The sequence below is a fragment of the Pseudorca crassidens genome, chromosome 5 (assembly GCF_039906515.1).
Source record: "Pseudorca crassidens isolate mPseCra1 chromosome 5, mPseCra1.hap1, whole genome shotgun sequence".
NCBI classification, from domain to species: domain Eukaryota; kingdom Metazoa; phylum Chordata; class Mammalia; order Artiodactyla; family Delphinidae; genus Pseudorca; species Pseudorca crassidens.
The window spans coordinates 33094431-33115566 of NC_090300.1; the positions used below are offsets into that span (position 1 = coordinate 33094431).

The following is a 21136-nucleotide window of genomic DNA, read 5'->3' on the forward strand; positions in this document are numbered from 1 at the left end:
ACTCAAACACAGTAAGTATCTCTAACAAATGATTTCCACGAGCAGATACATATGTAAGCCTCTTATCTTAATGACAGTAAATCAAGTCTCTTTAAGGAACACAACACAGAAGCAACACGGCAATCAAAACTGTCTAGGCAAAGGACAAGGAAAGGGGCTTCAATTTTCATCCTTGACAACAAAATACAAGAACAGGAAATTCTCAATTTCTCTCCCATAAACAGCCTACATCCCCACAATAAAACAAAATCATTTCAATAAGACTTGACATATATCTATTCTGAAACCAAAATGTGACATATTAATAAGATACGTAACAATGCATTGCTTATAAGGAGGAATAACTATTAAAATAAAAGTTGACAATTTTGATCTCTGAGATGTTCTGGTAAGTATCAGCAACAGGTTAACACTCATAACAACTGTAGTTAGCTAATTTCAGTCTTCACAATTTATATAATAGCAACTTCTCACTTATAGCCCACTCTCTGCCTACTACTGACACTTCACAACATACACGATGGTACAGGACAAGACAGAAGAATCCACCCAACCTGCTGCAGGGCTCTCCAAAAATCTCCTCTTTCTTGAGTGCAAAAAGAATTAAACGTTGAAATAATATTTGGCTTGAACCACAGATGGTAAAGGAGACTTAGCTCAAGCCCCCTAGTCAATGCTGTCACAAGTCCTGTAGCAATGCTTCTCAAATATGAATGTGCACTGCGTGTATGTTCCCAGGGGACATTCTGTATATACAGATTCTGATTCTCTAGGTTTGCAGCAGGACTTAAGATTCTCCATTCTAACAAGCCCCCAACTGATACCTGATGTTGCTGGTCCACAGACCACCCTTTGACAAAAGACAACAGAGGGCAAGGAAGGAAACTTAAAAGAATACCAGAATACCACTGTTGGGATAAACAAGATTTGGGGTTTCCCTCAGAAAGAAAAGAATGCTCAAGATCCATAAAAGCTAAGTAGGAAAATAGGTTGTTGATGCCTACAAGTAGAATCTTTTCCCCTTGCTTGTTAGTATAACCCTGTGTTGTCATAAGCAGTTTAAAAACAAAATGAGGGAATTCCCTGAAGGTGCAGGGGTTAGGACTCAACGCTTTCACTGCCATAGACCCAGGTTTGATCCCAGGTCAGGGAACTAAGATCCCGCAAGCGGCGTGGCGTGGACAAAAAAAATAAACAACACTCAGAAAATTTCAAAGAAAGTCAGCTACTAAATTCATTTAAAAAAGGGAAGAGATGAGAATGTAAAGTATGCATCTATTTTACAGATGCGGGGTTGGGGTGGCAGGAATAACGATGACAGTGGTTCCATTGACAGATGATAGGGAAGTAGGTAACAGCTGAGAGAGAAGAAGCAATTGAGAGGAAGAGCCTCTATTACGCTCCTAAAACTACTTCCACCTCATTCCTTTCCTCCATTGCTCTCTCACCCCTCAGTTTTCCTGTGACAATAGCCCCTATCTCATTTCTTCACACCTGCGTCCTTTCTGCCAACTGTGTTATATATCTGCAGTTTATGGTTGATTAAACAAGGCAAAGAACAGTTACATAATTTCCCCAGTCACCCATCTGATAAACAGGATTGCAAACTAGACATCCTGCCCTCTTCAACAGGACTGTGCTGCCTTTAGTTTAGTGCCTGAGTTGCCATGGTAGCTGGCCTCTACACAATCCAACTCACAGATGTCAGTCAGTTACACCTAAATACTACTCTCTGTCATTGTCCCACCTAACACTTTTCATGGATTCTCCACTGTCTCTGAGGGATAAAACTGTTTCACAATTTAGGTATTCTCTCTGTGAAAGTCACGTTAATGTCCCTGTGCCTTAATTTTTCTTATGTAAAGAAGTTAAGTTTGTGTAGACTAGTGTTCTCCAAATTATGCACCACAATCCATTAGTGGGTCATGAAATCAGTTTAGAGAGGGAGGAGGAAGGAGCTAAATCAGTTAACCAGGATCAATTTCTCCCCCATTACTGGGCTGGGGGTTGGGGAGAAACTTATAGGGTAAAGAAGATGGGTGATTGGTTTAATTTCTTTGTAAACATGACAATTGGACTTTCAGGAAAACAGATGGAGAGTCCTTCTATGTGGAATGTTTTGAGGAGGATGTCCCCATTTTAGAAGTGCTTACAGTTAACCAGTGGTTCTCAAAGAGTGGTCCGTGGACCAGTAGCATCTCAAGTTACTGGGAAACTTGTTAGAAATGCATATTCTCAGGCGCTACCCCACACTCACTGAATCAGAAACTCTGTAGGTAGAGTCCAGGGTTCTGTGTTTAATGAGCTCTCCAGGCAATTCTGGTGCATGCTCAAGTTTGAGAACCAGTGTAGTAAACAGTCTTTGGATTTATGAGGCACAGCTCCCTGAAGAATGCTGCACAAATCCCTGAGGTATAAAATTGAGATGTTTCATAATTTAGAGCCTCCCTGTTGTGTGAGGTGACCCACAAACCTCACAGACCTTATGCATCATTACAAGCCAAAGGAGCAAGGGCCTAATGCAGGAAAAACAAACTATGGAGGTACATGGCATGTTCCCTCTCCCTGCCTGCTTTGCCTGTGCCTCTTGACTGCTTATACTCTTGAAATACTTGTAAAACATGATTCTGGACAAGATCTCTGATTCATTATGTGTCCACTTTGAAACTCTGACATTCTGTGTGTCAGCTCAGAGAATCACAACCAGCATTTTTTTTTAATGAAAAAGGATAGAACAGAAATCAGAAGGCACCACATTTATGGAACTGTTTTGTGAAGACTATCTCAGGATGTTCCACCACCCCTCACCCCCTCCCCTTTCCACCCCCCACACACAGTATGGCAGTGGAAAATATCATTCTTACTGTGGACTGTGGATAAGAGTTTGAAAAATACTAGTCTGGATAATTTTTATTAAGAAAGCCCCAAGTAATCAACAGATAAAAACACCCCCTAATACTCCCTGAAGTTTTTGAAAACCACTGAATGACTCTAAAGATCTTTAGATTCTCTCACACATACTCTGATTCTAGCCTGGTAAGTAAGCCTCTAACAAGTTGCTTCTGGTTCACCTCTCCAGCCGAAATGAACACGGATTCCCTTCCTGCATTAGACTATTCTGTCCACTGTCCTGCATATTCTCTCTTACACAGATGTTTCCTAGAACAGCTTCTTTTCTCTCCGCTTCTTGAAATCTTATCCATTATTCAAGACCAGGTTGAATTCTACCTTCTCTACAAAGCCTACTCTACTGGATTTAACCTATAGTGAGTGCATTAAATATACTCCTTAATTTGTACCTATTAGGAAATTAAGAAGGGTCTTTTTACAAAAACCAAAAGAAAAAAAACAGCTTACAAATTCCTCAAGATCTGAGACGATCTTTAACTTCTTTACAAAGCCTAGAACGTTTGATATTTGCAAATTAGCAAGACTTCAAACACTTCTTGAGACTTTTCTACAACACAGTTATCACAGTTAAGATCAGTTTTGAGACGCTAAATATGGGTTGGCCAAAAGGTTCGTTCGTTTTTTTCCGTTAAGATGGCTCCAGTAGCACTTTGCTGTCTTTAACTTTATTGAAAACAATTTTGTTAGATCGTATGTGACAGCTGTCATATCAGTGTGCATTTAAAAAAAGACTTATCAAAATTGGTGAATTTTTGTGTAGTCATTTTAATATTGAAGATGGAAGAAAAAAGGCAACATTTTCGGCATATTATGCTTTATTATTTCAAGAAAGGTAAAAATGCAACTGAAACGCAAAAAAAGATTTGTGCAGTGTGTGTAGAAGATGCTGTGACTGAACATGTCAAAAATGGTTTGTGAAGTTCTGTGCTGGAGATTTCTTGCTGGACGATACTTCATGGTCGGGTAGAACAGTTGACAGCGATTGAATCAAGACATTAGCTGAGAACGATAAACGTTATATCACGTGGGAGGTAGCCAACATACTCAAAATATCCAAATCATGCCTTGAAAATCATTTGCACCAGCTTGGTTATGTTCACCGCTTTGATGTTTGGGTTCCACATAAGTTAAGGATAAAAAACCTTCTTGACCGTATTTCCACATGCGGTTCTCTACTGAAACATAATGAAAAAGTTCCGTTTTTAAAACAAATTGTGGTGGGCAATGAAAAGTGGATACTGTGCAATAATGTGGAATGGAAGAGATCATGGGGTAAGCAAAATGAACCACCACCAACCACACCAAAGGCCGGTCTTCATCCAAAGAAGGTGATGTTGTCCATATGGTGGGATTGGAAGGGAGTCCTCTATTATGAGTTCCTTCCGGAAAACCAAACAAGTAATTCCAACAAGTACTGCTCCCAGTTAGACCAACTGAAAGCAGCACTAGACGAAAAGCGTCCAGAATTAGTCAACAGAAAACGCATAATCTTCCATCAGGATAACGCAAGACCGCATGTTTCTTTGATGACCAGGCAAAAACTGTTACAGCTTGGCTGGGAAGCTCGGATTCATCGGCTGTATTCACCAGACATTGCACGTTCAGATTTCCATTTATTTAGGTCTTTACAAAATTCTCTTAATGGAAAAAATTTCAATTCCTGAAAGACTGTAAAAGGCACCTGGAACAGTTCTTTGCTCAAAAAGATAAGAAGTTTTGGGAAGACGGAATTATGAAGTTGCCTGAAAAACGGCAGAAGGTAGTGGAACAAAAGGGTGAATACGCTGTTCAATAAAGTTCTTGGTGAAAATGAAAAATGTGTCTTTCATTTTTACTTAAAAACTGAAGGCACTTTTTGGTCAACCCAATAAATTAGAAGTATGCTGTTAGTAAAATGTAACTGATGATTCAAAAACACCTAAAACTCACTGTATACAGTAGTTCCTCTGGAGTAACGGGACTGGTGAAGATGGTGCGCAGGCATCGGAGGCAAGCTTCAATGAACTTCAGGTCTGGGGACAGTAGTCCTATTAATAGAAAACAGATTTGAGACTCATCCTTTCAACTCATATTTAAAACTCTGCAAACTGATTCTAATTTTTACTTGTATAAAAATGACTTCTTTACATACCTTGCAGTAAGGCAGGGATAATATGGCAATCGAGTAGAGACTTAACATTGTTTTCAGTACCCATAGCAAGACTTCCCAATACCACTGCACATTCGGTTTTCAACTCTGTGCTTGAGGTTTCTTGCTGAAGCAAGTACAATAATCTAAAAAGAAAGAACTTGATAAACAGAAGAGACTAAAAAACTTAAAAGTAAACATTAGCTAAAAGTAATGTTACAGAAAAAGGCTACCAATACATCCCACACACTGAAAATATGGTTGGCGAGCTTATGGAGGGCTAGGAAATGGTCATATTTTTATATAAGCTGTTACTTTAATAATGGAATATCGAGTGGGGGTGGATCTAAAGAGATTTTCTTCATTTTGAGCAACAGAACTATCATATAATCTTAGTTTATCAGAACTGTGAATCTGAAAGTTGTCCACAAGTGATCTCTGTGGAAACAGCAGCACCACAGTCCACGTTATCTGCCACTCCAGGATATGAAGACTCCCAAAGCCAAGTGCTGCCGGATCTTAAGGACCTTGAATACCCAATACTGCAGTTCAGAGATCACAGAGATCTAGCCTAGAGGGAATATTCAGAGTCCTTGTGCTGCTCTTCAAGCAAGGGAAGCTCTCTTCTTTCTCCAGTCCTCCTATTTGGGAGATCAGAAGATCCTATTTCTACTCCAGGCCAGCCTGACAAATAAATACTCCCCAAATTCTAATCATCCACCACTTATGACCATCTCCTTTATGTTCTAATGTAGAACCTTCATGTTCTCTAAAGCATATTTATATATACTGAGCACTAATTCCCTAAGAAAGGCTGCTGACAGCTTTATAGTGACCAAAGGTCAATCACGTTAAAAACAATAAAACCATTAATCCTATATTAAAAGATAGAAAAGAAGAAAGAGAAAAAAACAAAACATTAAAAAATTCTGAATGAAAAACTTACAGCAATTGCACATAAAACTTAGTTCTGGGTAGCAAAGGCAAAGAGGAAGTTATACAACTGTCACTGTCTACCAAAAGGAAGCTTATTAGCTTCATCAGAGGAAATCAAACTTTCTATGTTAACTTAAAAACCAGCAAATTCGAAAAATTAGAAATTAAAAAAGCAGGGTTAAAAAACCAAGAATTTTTTTTAAACTCAAAAAAGGTTTTGCGAATCCTAATAAATTATTATCCAATCATACAAAAACTGCCAGAGTGCAAAGGAGACAGGGAAGATTCAGGCTGGTGTACACTGCTTATCTACACAACACATCCTTTTATTGCAGGGTCAATGATCTTCCTGAACCTCTAAAAAGTATTAATACATTTGTTTCATATTCCATTCCCTGGTACCTTAATTGTTTTTAAAGAGATGCTTCATATACTTCAAAGCATTTATTTAAAAAAAATAAGAACAGACAATACAGAAAAAAGATAGGTCTTATGGTTGAGAATGAGAAATACATTCAAAACTTAGTATGAATAGCAGAAAAGGGGATGACAGCAAACTTACCTCGGAACAGCTCCCAGAACAATGAGGTTGGCTTTCTGCTTGTTGTTTCCAATTACAGCATTTTTCATGTCTCTGAATTCAGGGGAAAGAGAAAAGGGTAAGGTATGTTGAGACATCACAGAAAAATAAAAGATCAATGCATCCCACTTTATCTTTATTATGCAACATCTTGGATTGGCAAGTACAGAAGTTAGGGACAAAGTGAAAACACTGACGCTTTTCCACCTGGAGTGCCAAAGAGAGGGGACAGAGATAGGTACCTTATAAACCTGGGGCTGTAAAACAGGAGAGTAGCAAGGTGGGGGGAGGGGGGAATGAGAGACATCTTGAGTATTGGCAAAAGACTTCCAATACAAAGGAAGTTGAGTTCTTCAAAAAGGCTACCAATCCTTTGAATAAAAAGAAATATAGGCCATCTTCTCACGCACAGCTCTGGGACTAGGGAGTAAAAGCAGCCAGCCGACAGAACAGATCTGGTCTTGTTTCAGGGACAATGACTTTCCTTTTTTCCTTTTCTTCTGAATTCTCTGGACTGAATATTTCTGATTCCATTTTATCTCCTTTATTGTCTTATTAGCTGTACCTCTTTGGGTTTTGTTTTGTTGTTTTTCAGTGGTTGCTTTACAATATGCATCTTTTAACTTAACACAGTCAATCTTCAAGGGATACTGTCCCATTTCATGTGTATTTTAAGAGCCTTGCAAGCATATACTTCCATCTTCCCATCCATTCTTTGAGCTGCTGTCATAGTTTTATTTTTAAATTAGTTAGAAACAACATAATATACTGTACCTTTTTTTTTTTTGGCTGTGCTGTGAGATCTGTGGGATCTTAGTTTCCCCACCAGGGGTTGAACCCATGCCCCCTGCAGTAGAAGCACGGAGTCCTAACCACTGGACCACCAGGGAATTCCCTATATTGTATTATTTTTGATTTAAAAGCCACTTATCTTTTAAGGAGATTTAAAAATAAGAAAAAATCTTTTATATTTCCCATATATTCACCAGTATTTTTTATTCTAGCTACACTCAGATCTTTATTTCACCAGGAGTAACACTCTATTCCATAAAAAGAATATCAATGACCAGTTGGTTCACAAACACATGGTTGTTCCCAGAGAAAATACAAACAGCTCAAAATAAGCCCAGTACTAATAAAATGTTTAATTAAAAAAACTTACGCTAATTGGTCAGTAGTGCTATCTTAATATAGAACATTAGAACACTGTGATTCTCAAAGTATGGAAGAAGGTATCAGAGACTCCATGGGCATTTCAGAAGTTTAAGAGAGAGTCTGGAAATTTCTGGCCATAGTTTTAAAATAGAAAGCCTTTTTTGCACAATCCTAAAGAAAATCATATTTTTCAGTACTGTACCTGCCTTGTAAATAAAAAGGAGACTATACTTTTTTTTTGAATTTTATTTTTTTGTACAGCAGGTTCTTATTAGTTATCCATTTTATACATATTAGTGTATATATGGCAATCCCAATCTCCCAATTCATCCCACCACCACCACCCCCCACTCCACTTTCCCCCCTTGATATCCATACATTTGCTTTCTGCATCTGTGTCTCAATATCTGCCCTGCAAACTGGTTCATCTGTACCATTTTCTAGTTTCCACATATACACGTTAATACACAATATTTGTTTTTCTCTTTCTGACCTACCTCACTCTGTATGACAGTCTCTAGATCCATCCACGTCTCTACAAATGACCCAATTTCGTTCCTTTTTATGGCTGAGTAATAGTCCACTGTATACATGTACCACATCTTCTTTATCCATTCATCTGATGATGGGCATTTAGGTTGCTTCCGTGTCCTGGCTATTGTAAATAGTGCTGCAATGAACATTGGGGTGCATGTGTCTTTTTGAATTATGGTTTTCTCTGGGTACATGCCCAGTAGTGGGATTGCTGGGTCATATGGTAGTTCTATTTTTACTTTTTTAAGGAACCTCCATACTGTTCTCCATAGTGGCTGTATCAATTTACATTCCCACCAACAGTGCAAGAGGGTTTCCTTTTCTCCACACCCTCTCCAGCATTTGTTGTTTGTAGATTTTCTGACGATGCCCAATCTAACTGGTGTGAGGTGATACCTCATTGTGGTTTTGATTTGCATTTCTCTAATGATTAGTGATGTTGAGCAGCTTTTCATGCGCTTCTTGGCCATCTGTATGTCTTCTCTGGAGAAATGTCTATTTAGGTCTTCTGCCCATTTTTGGATTGGGTTGTTTGTTTTTTAATATTGCGCTGCACGAGTTTATATATTTTGGAGATTAATCCTTTGTGCGCTGATTCGTTTGCAAATATTTTCTCACATTCTGAGGGTTGTCTTTTCATCTTGTTTGTAGTTTCCTTTGCTGTGCAAAAGCTTTGAAGTTTCATTAGGTCCCATTTGTTTATTTTTGTTTTTATTTCCATTACTCTAGGAGGTGGATCAAAAAAGATCTTGCTGCGATTTATGTCAAAGAGTGTTCTTCCTATGTTTTCCTCTAAGAGTTTTATAGTTTCTGGCCTCACATTAAGGTCTCTAAACCGTTTTGAGTTTATTTTTGTGTATGGTGTTAGGGAGTGTTCTAATTTCATTCTTTTACATGTAGCTGTCCAGTTCTCCGAGCACCACTTATTGAAGAGACTGTCTTTTCTCCATTGTATATCCTTGCCTCCTTTGTCATAGATTAGTTGACCATAGGTGCGTGGGTTTATCTCTGGGCTTTCTATCCTGTTCCATTGATCTATATTTCTGGTTTTGTGCCAGTACCATATTGTCTTGATTACTGTAGCTTTGTAGTATAGTCTGAAGTCAGGGAGTCTGATTCCTCCAGCTCCATTTTTTCCCCTCAAGACCGTTTTGGCTATTTGGGGTCTTTTGTGTCTCCATACAAATTTTAAGACTTTTTGTTCTAGTTCTGTAAAAATGCCACTGGTAATTTGATAGCGATTGCATTCAATCAGTAGATTGCTTTGGGTAGTACAGTCATTTCCACAATATTGATTCTTCCAATCCAAGAACATGGTATATCTCTCCATCTGTTTGTATCATCTTTAATTTCTTTCATCAGTGTCTTATAGTTTTCTGCATACAGGTCTTTTGTCTCCCTAGGCAGGTTTATTCCTAGGTATTTTATTCTTTTTGTTGCAATGGTAAAAGGGAGTGTTTCCTTAATTTCTCTTTCAGATTTTTCATCATCAGTGTACAGGAATGCAAGGGATTTCTGTGCATTAATTTTGTATCCTGAAAGTTTACCAAATTCATTAGCTCTAGTAGTTTTCTGGTGGCATCTTTAGGATTCTCTATGCATAGTATCATGTCATCTGGAAACAGTGACAGTTTTACTTCTTCTTTTCCAATTTGGAGTCCTTTTAATTCTTTTTCTTCTCTGATTGCCATGGCTAGGACTTCCAAAACTATGTTGAATAATAGTGGGGAGAGTGGGCATCCTTGTCTTGTTCCTGGTTTTAGAGGAAATGCTTTCAGTTCTTCACCACTGAGAATGATGTTTGCTGTGGGTTTGTCCTATATGGCCTTTATTATGTTGAGGTAGGTTCCCTCTATGCCCACTTTCTGGAGAGTTTTTATCATAAATGGGTGTTGAGTTTTGTCAAAAGCTTTCTCTGCATCTATTGAGATGATCATACGGTTTTTCTTCTTCAATTTGTTAATATGGTGTACCACACTGATTGATTTGCGTATACTGAAGAATCCTTGCATCCCTGGGATATATCCCACTTGATCATGGTGTATGATCCTTTTAATGTGTTCTTGAATTCTGTTTGCAAGTATTTTGTTGAGGATTTTTGCATCTATATTCATGAGTGATATTGGTCTGTAATTTTCTTTTTTTGTAATATCTTTGTCTAGTTTTGGTATCAGGGTGATGGTGGCCTCATAGAATGAGTTTGGGAGTGTTCCTTCCTCTGCAATTTTTTGGAAGAGTTTGAGAAGGATGGGTGTTAAGTGCTTCTCTAAATGTTTGATAGAATTCACCTGCAAAGCCATCTGGTCCTGGACTTTTCTTTGTTGGAAGATTTTTAATCACAGTTTCAATTTCATTACTTGTGATTGGTCTGTTCATATTTTCTATTTCTTCCTGGTTCAGTCTTAGAAGGTTATACCTTTCTAAGAATTTGTCCATTTCTTCCAGTTTGTCCATTTTACTGGCATAGAGTTGCTTGTAGTAGTCTCTTAGGATGCTTTGTATTTCTGTGGTGTCCATTGTAACTTCTCCTTTTTCGTTTCTAATTTTATTGATTTGAGTCTTCTCCCTCTTTTTCTTGATGAGTCTGGCTAATGGTTTATCAATTTTGTTTATCTTCTCAAAGAACCAGCTTTTAGTTTTACTAATCTTTGCTATTGTTGTCTTTGTTTCTATTTCATTTATTTCTGCTTTGTTCTTTATGATTTCTTTTCTTCTACTAACTTTGGGTTTTGTTTATTCTTCTTTCTCTAGTTCTTTTAGGTGTAAGGTTAGATTGTTTATTTGAGATGTTTGTTGTTTCTTGAGGTAGGATTGTATAGCTATAAACTTCCTTCTTAGAACTGCTCTTGCTGCATCCCATAGGTTTTGGATTGTCGTGTTTTTATTGTCATTTGTCTCTGGGTATTTTTTGATTTCTTCAGTGGTCTCTTGGTTATTTAGTAACATATTGTTTAGCCTCCATGTGTTTTTGTTTTTGACGGTTTTTTCCCTGTAACTGATTTCTAATCTCATAGCGTTGTGGTCAGAAAAGATGCTTGATATGATTTCAATTTTCTTAAATTTACTGAGGCTTAATTTGTGACCCAAGGTGTGATCTATCCTGGAGAATGTTCCGTGCGCACTTGAGAATAAAGTGTAATCTGCTGTTTTTGGATGGAATCTCCTATAAATATCAAATAACTCTATCTGGTCTATTGTGTCATTTAAAGCTTCTGTTTCCTTATTTATTTTCATTTTGGATGACCTGTCCATTGGTGTAAGTGAGGTGTTAAAGTCCCCCACTATTACTGTGTTACTGTCGATTTCCTCTTTTATAGCTGGTAGCAGTTGCCTTATGTATTGAGGTGCTCCTATGTTGGGTGCATATATATATTTATAATTGTTGTATCTTCTCCTTGGATTGATCCCTTGATCATTATGTACTGTCCTTCCTTGTGTGTTGTAACATTCTTTATTTTAAAGTTTATTTTATCTGATATGAGTATTGCTACTTCAGCTTTCTTTTGATTTCCATTTGCATGGAATATCTTTTTCCATCCCCTCACTTTCAATCTGTATGTGTCCCTAGGTCTGAAGTGGGTCTCTTGTAGACAGCATATATATGGGTCTTGTTTTTGTATCCATTCAGCGAGCCTGTGTCTTTTGGTTGGAGCATTTAATCCATTCATGTTTAAGGTAATTATCGATTTGTATGTCCCTATTACCATTTTCTTAATTGTTTGGGGTTTGTTTTTTGTAGGTCCTTTTCTTCTCTTGTGTTTCCCACTTAGAGAAGTTCCTTTAGCATTTGTTGTAGAGCTGGTTTGGTGGTGCTGAATTCTCTCAGCTTTTGCTTGTCTGTAAAGCTTTTGATTTCTCCATCGAATCTGAATGAGATCCTTGCCAGGTAGAGTAATCTTGGTTGTAGGTTCTTCCCTCTCATCACTTTAAATATGCCATGCCACTCCCTTCTGGCTTGTAGAGTTTCTGCTGAGAAATCAGCTGTTAACCTTATGGGAGTTCCCTTGTATGTTATTTGTCATTTTTCCCTTGCTGCTTTCAATACTTTTTCTTTGTCTTTAATTTTTGCCAATTTGATTACTATGTGTCTCAGCATGTTTCTCCTTGGGTTTATCCTGTATGGGACTCTCTGCACTTCCTGGACTCGGGTGGCTATTTCCTTTCCCATGTTAAGGAAGTTTTTGACTATAATCTCTTCAAATATTTTCTCGGGTCCTTTCTCCCTCTCTTCTTCTGGGACCCCTGTAATGCGAATGCTGTTGCATTTAATGTTGTCCCAGAGGTCTCTTAGGCTGTCTTCATTTCTTTTCATTCTTTTTTCTTTACTCTGCTCCTCAGCAGTGAATTTCACCATTCTTTCAGGTCACTTATCCGTTCTTCTGCCTCAGTTATTCTGCTATTGATTTCTTCTAGTGTAGTTTTCATTTCAGTTATTGTATTGTTTATTTCTGTGTGTTTGTTCTTTAATTCTTCTACGTCTCTGTTAAACATTTCTTGCATCTTCTCGATCTTTGCCTCCATTCTTTTTCTGAGGTCCTGGATCATCTTCACTATCATTATTCTGAATTCTTTTTCTGGAAGGTTGCCTATCTCCACTTCATTTAGTTGTTTTTCTGGGGTTTTATCTTTTTCTTTCATCTGGTACATAGCCCTCTGCCTTTTCATCTTGTCTATCTTTCTGTGCATGTGGTTTTTGTTCCACAGGCTGCAGGATTGTAGTTCTTCTAGCTTCCGCTCAAGACTATACTTTTCATTAAAAGTTATTTCACTTTGGAAAATCAGATCAGTGGCACTCATGGTATATGGGTCATCAATACCATACTGACATCAGTCCATAGTTTCTGCTCTTGCGTTCATACCTCATTAAGTTTTCTAACATGGTCACCCCTAAGCACTTACATATTGAAACATTATAAATTATCTTTTTTTCATATTCCAAAATACATTCCCCTAATTACTTACTGAGATCTCTTTGACTTCTCTTTTAGGCAGCAGAGCTCTACAGTATACAGGAATTTTTTGCTGACCATGAAAGTTACAATTCTGAAAAAGTTCTGTAACTGGCAAACCATGATCTTATAGAAAAACACGAGTAGAAAGTGGGGGTGGGGGGGAGTTATTAAGAAAATCAGTGACTAAATGTTATCGTCAGCTTGTGTTTCCAGTACCAACCAATTTCACTGGCATTGAAAACCCTGGTAACAATAATTATAATACCCCTCTCCTTAATTACCTTCTTCAATTATTACAGAAAAATGCTGCTATGACGTAGTGGTCTGCTGAAAGCTGATTCTCCCCACAAATTTTTGAATAGCATTTTCACAAGTCTTGAGCCAAACACTGTACCTGTTAGTCTTCTTCCTTCAGCTCAGTGCTTGAGGGTGGTCTATTTTTCAGGTCCTTACCTCTCTCTCTGTAAATATCCCTCAGATCTTCCATATGGTTTATAGGGGATCAGCAGGAGTATTTTTTGTTTATGAGGACTAAGCTGAATGAAGTTTACTAAGGTTTTAACCAAGTTCTGATACATGATTATAAAATTATGTGATACTGAAGCTTCCCTGAGCAAAGCATAGTTGATGATAAATTGTACATCTAAGCTCCTGCCTCCTTATGGATGTCTGCTGTTTTCTTAGAGACCTGCTTCCCAATTGTCAGCTTATAGACCCTAACCTAGCAGTCTGTCATCTTCTTTCATCTTCTTCTTTTCTCTTAATGTGTTCTGCCTATACCAACACAGTACATTCATTTGTCCAGTAGCTGTCTATCTACTGAGGGTTTATTTATGCCAGGTGCCATTCTGGAGGTTCTCTCTATTCTGGAATTCCCAACCCTAACATTTTCTCAGATTTCTCCCCATTCTTCCTAAACGAAGCAGAAATGAGGTGTCCCCACCTTATAAACACAACCCAAATACCTCAAACTATGCCAGAGTAAATGTTTTTATAGACAAAAGCAAACAAAAACTCCAAAACCAACTTTCCAGTTCTCCTAATAGTTTGCAAAAAGGACACGAAGGAGGCAGCTGGTAGTTATAGAGTAATCGCAGGCTAAAGAGAACACAATTAATAAAATGGACCAATGTCTAACGAAAACAATTCTTGCTCTGGCTCTAATAAGTAAAATATATCTATACTAGACAAGGAAGAGATGTTAACGCCCTGCAAATAAATTCTATTCAGTTGTACCAGAAGATCATTTCTATGAAAGAGTTAAAATCGAAAGAGACAATAATGAATACATATACTCATTTTTAGCAGATCTAAGTACAGGGTAAGATTCGATTTCAGAGCCAGCCAAATGAAGCTTCTTTCAGTTCCCAGAGTGTAGCTATTTTCTCTCTCTTTCATTTCCTTATTATTCCCTCCCTTATATCATTCCCTGGCCAATTTTACTCATCTTTCAGGTCTGAGCTTCTATGTCAGTGTCATCCTCCAGGAAGCATGCCCTGACAACTCCCAAGTCTGGGTTAGGTATCCCTCCTAGTGGCCTGTATCATAACATACTCATTACTTTTTTAGGAAAGAAGTCTGTCTCCTCTTCAGAGGCAAGAAACCAGTCTGACCTGGAAATATCAGAGAAGTTACTATCAATGGATCACAAAACATACCATATAGAAATCCGTATTTTTGTAAAATACAAACTCACAACTATCAAGATGGGAGCACAACAAAACTAGGCAGGGTTTACACATTGCTTTGAAGTTCACAAAGCATTCCATACCCATTATTTAATCTTCACCACAATCTTGAGTAATATTAACCCCATTTTACAGATGAGGAAGCTAAGACTTGGGTTTGGGCTCTTCTCAAAGCTCCACAATAAATGACAGAGCCAGTCTCAACCCATGTCCCTTATGCCAAGTGTTTTTTCCATTACCTCCAGTGATATCAGGCATTCAGAGAAAAGACAAAAGAATTTAGTAAATGAATTTCCTTTTTCCTCCTGTCTTTCAATTTACATTTTTATGCAAAATAAAAGCATATCTTTTAGGCAAAGACATCCTTTTCCCAGTAGATCAAAGAAATATATAATCTCAATCTCATGTCCATCAATCCTTAATATTGGAGGGGGTGGAATGCCCTACTAACATACTACTGAAATTCAACAATTACTTTTTGAGCTCAGCACTGTGCTAGGCTCTATGAAGGATACAAAAGCATCACATAATGAGATGTCTGATCTGAAGAGTTTACAATCTTTTTGAGATGACAAAAATAACACTAACAATGTAAGGCAGTGTATATTATAAATAGTGTGCTTATAGGGCTGAGAAAAGTAGATGATAAGACAAGCTTCACAGGTTTTGAAGCAATGGTAGGAACTAAGATAGACCTTAGAAAATGGCTAGGATTTGAATAAGTGGATGAGGAGGGCAAAAGGAACCATACTGGAAATGAATATGGCATACTTCTGGGGCAGTACCAGGAGCCAAGATTGAAAAGAAGGTTCCTTTTAAGGTGGAACATTAAGCATGGAACAAAGTTAGGAAAGTGAAAGGGAGAAGAGACAAACTAAAGGGGGATGGATTAAGGAGAAATCATGTTTTTGATCAGAAAAAGGACATGAAGGAAGCAATGACAATGGAAGATAAGCTGAATGTGGAATGGACTGGAATACAGATAATTCTAGAGTTGAGAGGCAACTAAACGGCTGATGCCCTTCCTCTGTGGTCCCAAGACCCTCTGTGCTTATCATTATCACAGTATTCACTAATCAAACTACAGTGAACTGTCTCTTTAGTTATCTGACTCCTGCATTAGACTTTTGGATCTCCCAGAGCAGTGACTAATTATTCACTCTTATATACTCCCATACTAGCACAATGCCTACCTAGCACCTGATAGGCACTCAATAAATGTTTGTTTAAAAAACTACTCAATCCATCCAGGTATCTGGTTATATGAGACTAAGTAGCAGCATAGGAACCATTAATAGAGAGGACATTTTAAGGAAGCAGTTAACAAGATGATTTGATAGGTTTGACAGGTACAGGAAATGTGATATGTGACATGTCTTGAGTGACTACTTCAAGTCTGGGTGCCTGGGTGCAGAGAACACTAGGAAGTTTGGAGAATAAATCCCTTAGCAAGACAAGGATCTATCTTGAATTTGTACATACTGAATTATCTTTGAGAAGAGATACGAATATCTGGGTAGAAAAGCTAAAATGTAAGCCTTGGGGATAGTCTACTCCTTGAGGATGGGAATAGAGGGGTCGATATTAAGATGTTACAAAAATGCATTTGGCAGAGAACATTTTCGGCTAAAATCTAGCTAGAACCTTAAATTTGCCCAGTAATAAATGGACTCAAAATGCACCCACTTTTACATGGAGGTTAACCTTTCTACTTCCTTTCTTTGCTCTGAAGGAGTTTAATTTTTAGTGTGGTAGAGAAAAAGGTCTTGAATATAAAAACGAGATGTGCAGTGCCTACTACAGCATATGTCTAAATCAGAGTATTATGATTTGTGATCAAAACCAAGAGAGAAAGTAAACACCACACTTTGTCATTAAAATAGTAGGAAAAGTAAAAAAAATAATAATTGGAACCTAGACCTGTTGGAGAAACAAAGTCTAAGTCAATCAGGTATGAGCATATTATTCCTAAACAGTCAAGACACCATAAATTTTAACTGAAAACCTAATTATCATCTAAAAATAGAAAATTATCTTTAAAGTCATTGAAGGCTGGGGCCAGAAGCTAAAGATCAATGATGTCATTTTCATTTTGAACCAGTATGACTCTTCACTTACCTGAAGCAGCTCTTATTTGGAATACTACACATTCATTCTTGGTCTAATTAGCATGAAGTAGCCAAAGAGTACAGTAGATATGGAAAAGTACAGTCTAACGTCTGACCTACTTATGAAAACTCACTTTTCATAAGACATAAGGAAGAAATACGTATTTGTGGGTAGCTATAATAAGGCAACAGGGTAAAGAACTTAACAAAATTATTTGGACTTGGAAAATTACAAACTTAATCACTGCTCTGACCCTGTAATAATAATTATTATGATGTTCTTTTTGGAAAATGTAACATCCAAACATCCAAGTACAATAAGTTTCTAATATCCAGCATGGTTAAGGAATGAGATTATTCATATTCCAATCAAAATCCCCATCATCATATGTGAATTGCCAATTTTAAAAGAAGTAGATAATGATGATCTATTATTCAAACTAAAGTTACTTTTAACATAAGGCTTTGATTCAGCAGGTACTTGAGAGATTTACAGTGAACTTCATTTCAAGTCAACTTAGGCAATTATTGTGCACCTACTATATGTATAAATTGAACAGAACTGAGAATTGACAGTAATTTAGTTCATTCTTATCAACAAATTACCCTGAGGTGTAGATTTCTGGAATGTAGGGTAGCGTCAGATACAGTTCCGATTTTTATAAACACTAGTTTAGGAGTTGTACTTAACTCTGTTTTATCAGTTATCAGCTGATTACAAATCACCTTACATTCTCCAAAAATGAAAAGTACAATGTAATAACTGCACTAATAAATGTAAAATATTTTTACAGTACATTAATAAATATTTTTAATATATGTAATCATTCCAAAGAACATCAGAAATGTGTTAGAACATTATGAATATGGAAGCATACAGTTAAGTGGCTTATAAATATGAAAAGATATATATACAGATATGCATACAAATATTCAGCTATTTTTGATGTTCAAAGTTAGTATCACATACATATATAAACAGCTTATATATCTGTACACAAAACTATGTCAATCTGATCTAACAATTTCTGGAAAATCTTGCTACCCTTTTAACCAGACTAACCTGTCTCAGAATACAAAGTTTTAAACAAGTAACTCTCAGAATCACTCCATTTCATTTGGTATTAAGGTCATCTTCACTTATGTTTACCTGTAACACTTCTGAAAGTAACTAACAGGACATTTCTTTTGAATTAGCCTAAAACTTATCCTTAATTTAAAATTTCCAAAAGCCAGAGGCTTCATTTTATGGGAGCTCATATCTTTAGGACATGCAAGAAAATGGAAAGTGCCTATATTCTACTGAAACCAGAGGTACATATTTGCTTGGAACCAGAGAATGAAGTACCAAAACCATTACCAAAATGAACTTATTTCATCAGTATATTAAAATACTTCAGAAGACACTTCTTAAAAATTGATACTTGGTGAAAACCACACAATTCTACAGTATCCACAACTGCCTGCCTTAGTTTACCAGAAAGAGCCAATCTAGTTTTCTAGTTTGATTCAACTTTGAAACTACAAAGCCAGCCACATTTGCTTGTATCATCTTTTGCCTTTCAACATAGGGAATATCAACGTAAGGCCACAGGGGGATATCTGTTTATTTTTTTCACGGAGAATCACTAACGTCAAAACCAGATTCAGGTGCTCTAATTTAGGTATGTTAAAAAAAGCACAATATTTAAGCAGCTTTAACTCAAGGTCTACAAAAACATTTCAACAGTTATTCTTCTGCAACTATGAAATTTAACATGGTTGAGCTAATACCAGGGTAACTTCACCAAAAACATCCTGTAATTGTTTTTTTAAAGTCACACGCAGATCACCACACTAGAGGAAGCTGAAAATTTGCAACACGGTATAGTTTATCTGATGTACCTACTCTCTGTTGTAGTTGCAAAGGCTGTAGTTTATGACCTACACAGCTGATTGCCCTGTTCTCTCTGCTCATATCTGACTCCTATCTTACTCCATTAACTACTCAGTTACACATCTGAAACCTTGCTTTTCAGGACCTAATTCTGTTTTCAAACCTTTAGTATAATAGGACCATTCAAATTTATGCTAAATATTGTACTATAAACAAAAAAGTTGTCTCTAGGATAACTCCTCATTCTTTAACAATTAAACTTAAGCAGTTCTGATGTTTAATAGTATTCTTCAAAGGCATACTCACTGACTAGGTAAAACAGTCCTTCACAACATGGGTTATCTACAAAGAAGTTCCCTATATTTATGCATAGGTCTATGGCTCTAACTCAGCTGAGTAGATTAGTTAGAGGCCTTGATGAAAAGTTATTATTCATCTTTTATTTCTTCGATTTTGTTTTTCCTGCTAGTGAAAAATCAGACTAATATTGCTAGAAAAACGATAGAGCTCTGGTTGTCTCATAGCTAAAGCTAGTCATCAATTCTTTTTTATGTCCTTCGAATTGGATATTTTGGATTCAAAGCTGGTTACTTCAGCCTCTGTCTTTTCCTTCCCTAAAACCAGAAGGCTACCTTTGGTTGTTTACACTCTGTGGCCACCTTCCTTCTACCTGCCTCTTTTGGTCTAGTAATGGTCTCTGTATGACTGACTCAACGGTGGCTATGTAATGTGTATTAAATAAAAGGAAAGAATTGGTCAATTCTCTTTTCCTAAACATCATTTTGGCTCCCCCTTTTCCTCTATCAATATTGTATTATTCTTGTATTAGACAAGGTTACTTAAAAGTAAATGTTAAAAATTTAACTCATTTTTCATTCAATTGACTACGTACAATTAATCTTCAGACAGTAACAAAATTCAGGAAAGAATTAAGTCAGAAAGGATAATTTTTTCTCTCTGCGGTAAAGAAAGCTTTATCAAATCATACTACACACGCCCCCAGAAGGCCATAAAGTGAAAAGATTTTGGGTGATCTGTCCGTTTCAAACTCTAAATAGATTTTAGTATTTTAAGTAGCAATCACATTTACTGGAACGTGTTATCACTCAGATTTTCTTGTCTGAATCAAGAATTCTAGCTCCTCTCCCTCTTCTTCTCCTTCGGTGGGAATTGTTTTATCTCTGACATTTTTTTAGTTTTTCTTTCTCTTCTTTGAAAAGAATCACCTTATTTTTGAAGTTGTTTTAAATTAGGGTCAATAACTACTAACCATTTAAGTACCAATTTGTGGGTATCCACAACATACCAGGCACTGAATGTTATATTTGTCTTAATTCTTAACCACTTGGCAAGATGGGCAGTATTACTCTCTCTTTACAGATGATAAAGTTGACGCTCAAAGAAATCAAATAACCTGCCCAAGCACTGTACTAGGAAAGGACTCTACTAGGAAGTATCAGAACCAGGTATCCAACCTACCGTTGTCCAACTTGAAAGCCCATGCTCTTTCCACTCCACTATCCCTCCACACAAACCTTTCTTATCTTCTTAGCTGACAGCTAAGTGTCTTAGACTTGATAATTTTTTAAGAGGCACTAAGTCTATCAAACTATACCATAGCTAGTTTGAAATAATACACTCTTCCCAGTGGGTTTTTTTTTTTTTTTGCAGTAGCGGGCCTCTCACTGTTGTGGCCTCTCCCATTGTGGAGCACAGGCTCCGGACGCGCAGGCTCAACGGCCATGGCTCACGGGCCCAGCCGCTCTGCGGCATGTGGGATCTTCCCGGACCGCGGCATGTGGGATCTTCCCGGACTGGGGCACGAACCCGTGTCCCCTGCATCGGCAGGCGGATTCTCAACCACTGCGCCACCAGGGAAACCCTTCCCAGTGTTTTTTATGCCTTATTTGATATTTAATCACCTTTAAAAAAGCTACAGTGTTTTTTGGTAAATGAGAAATTTCTAACAGTGACAACACTTGAATCAGCTACTCACATCAGATATGACTCAAGATACAAGTCTTTCACGCAGAATCCTTGACTGAGAAATTTAGCTTTTCTCCTAAACTGCCACAGAAGCAGTAATAATGAAAACAACAACAACAATAACATCATCTTGTATCATTTACTGAATACTTAATGAGTCTGACATTTCCAGCGGAACTATTTATTGAGGAATCTTAAGTGATATCTAGGATTAGCAATATACAAAGCTGTGTCTAGCTTTGTGTGGGGGAGTGTCTGCCTGTCTAAGAAAGAATGTCAAATT

At 37.2% G+C, this 21136-nt stretch overlaps 1 protein-coding gene across 4 annotated transcripts in view; it reads right to left on the reverse strand.

Moving 5' to 3' along the window:
• ARMC8 (armadillo repeat containing 8) overlaps positions 1-21136 on the reverse strand; it is a 106606-nt gene that overhangs the window by 63193 nt on the left and 22277 nt on the right. For all 4 annotated transcript variants that reach the window (XM_067737707.1, XM_067737708.1, XM_067737705.1 and 1 more), the window contains 3 exons: positions 6537-6608; positions 5042-5184; positions 4840-4937 (listed from right to left, as the gene is read on the reverse strand). In XM_067737707.1, coding sequence (XP_067593808.1) covers positions 4840-4937; positions 5042-5184; positions 6537-6604 — 309 coding nt within the window. In that variant the 5' untranslated portion in view covers positions 6605-6608. The remainder of the gene's footprint in view (positions 1-4839; positions 4938-5041; positions 5185-6536; positions 6609-21136) is intronic.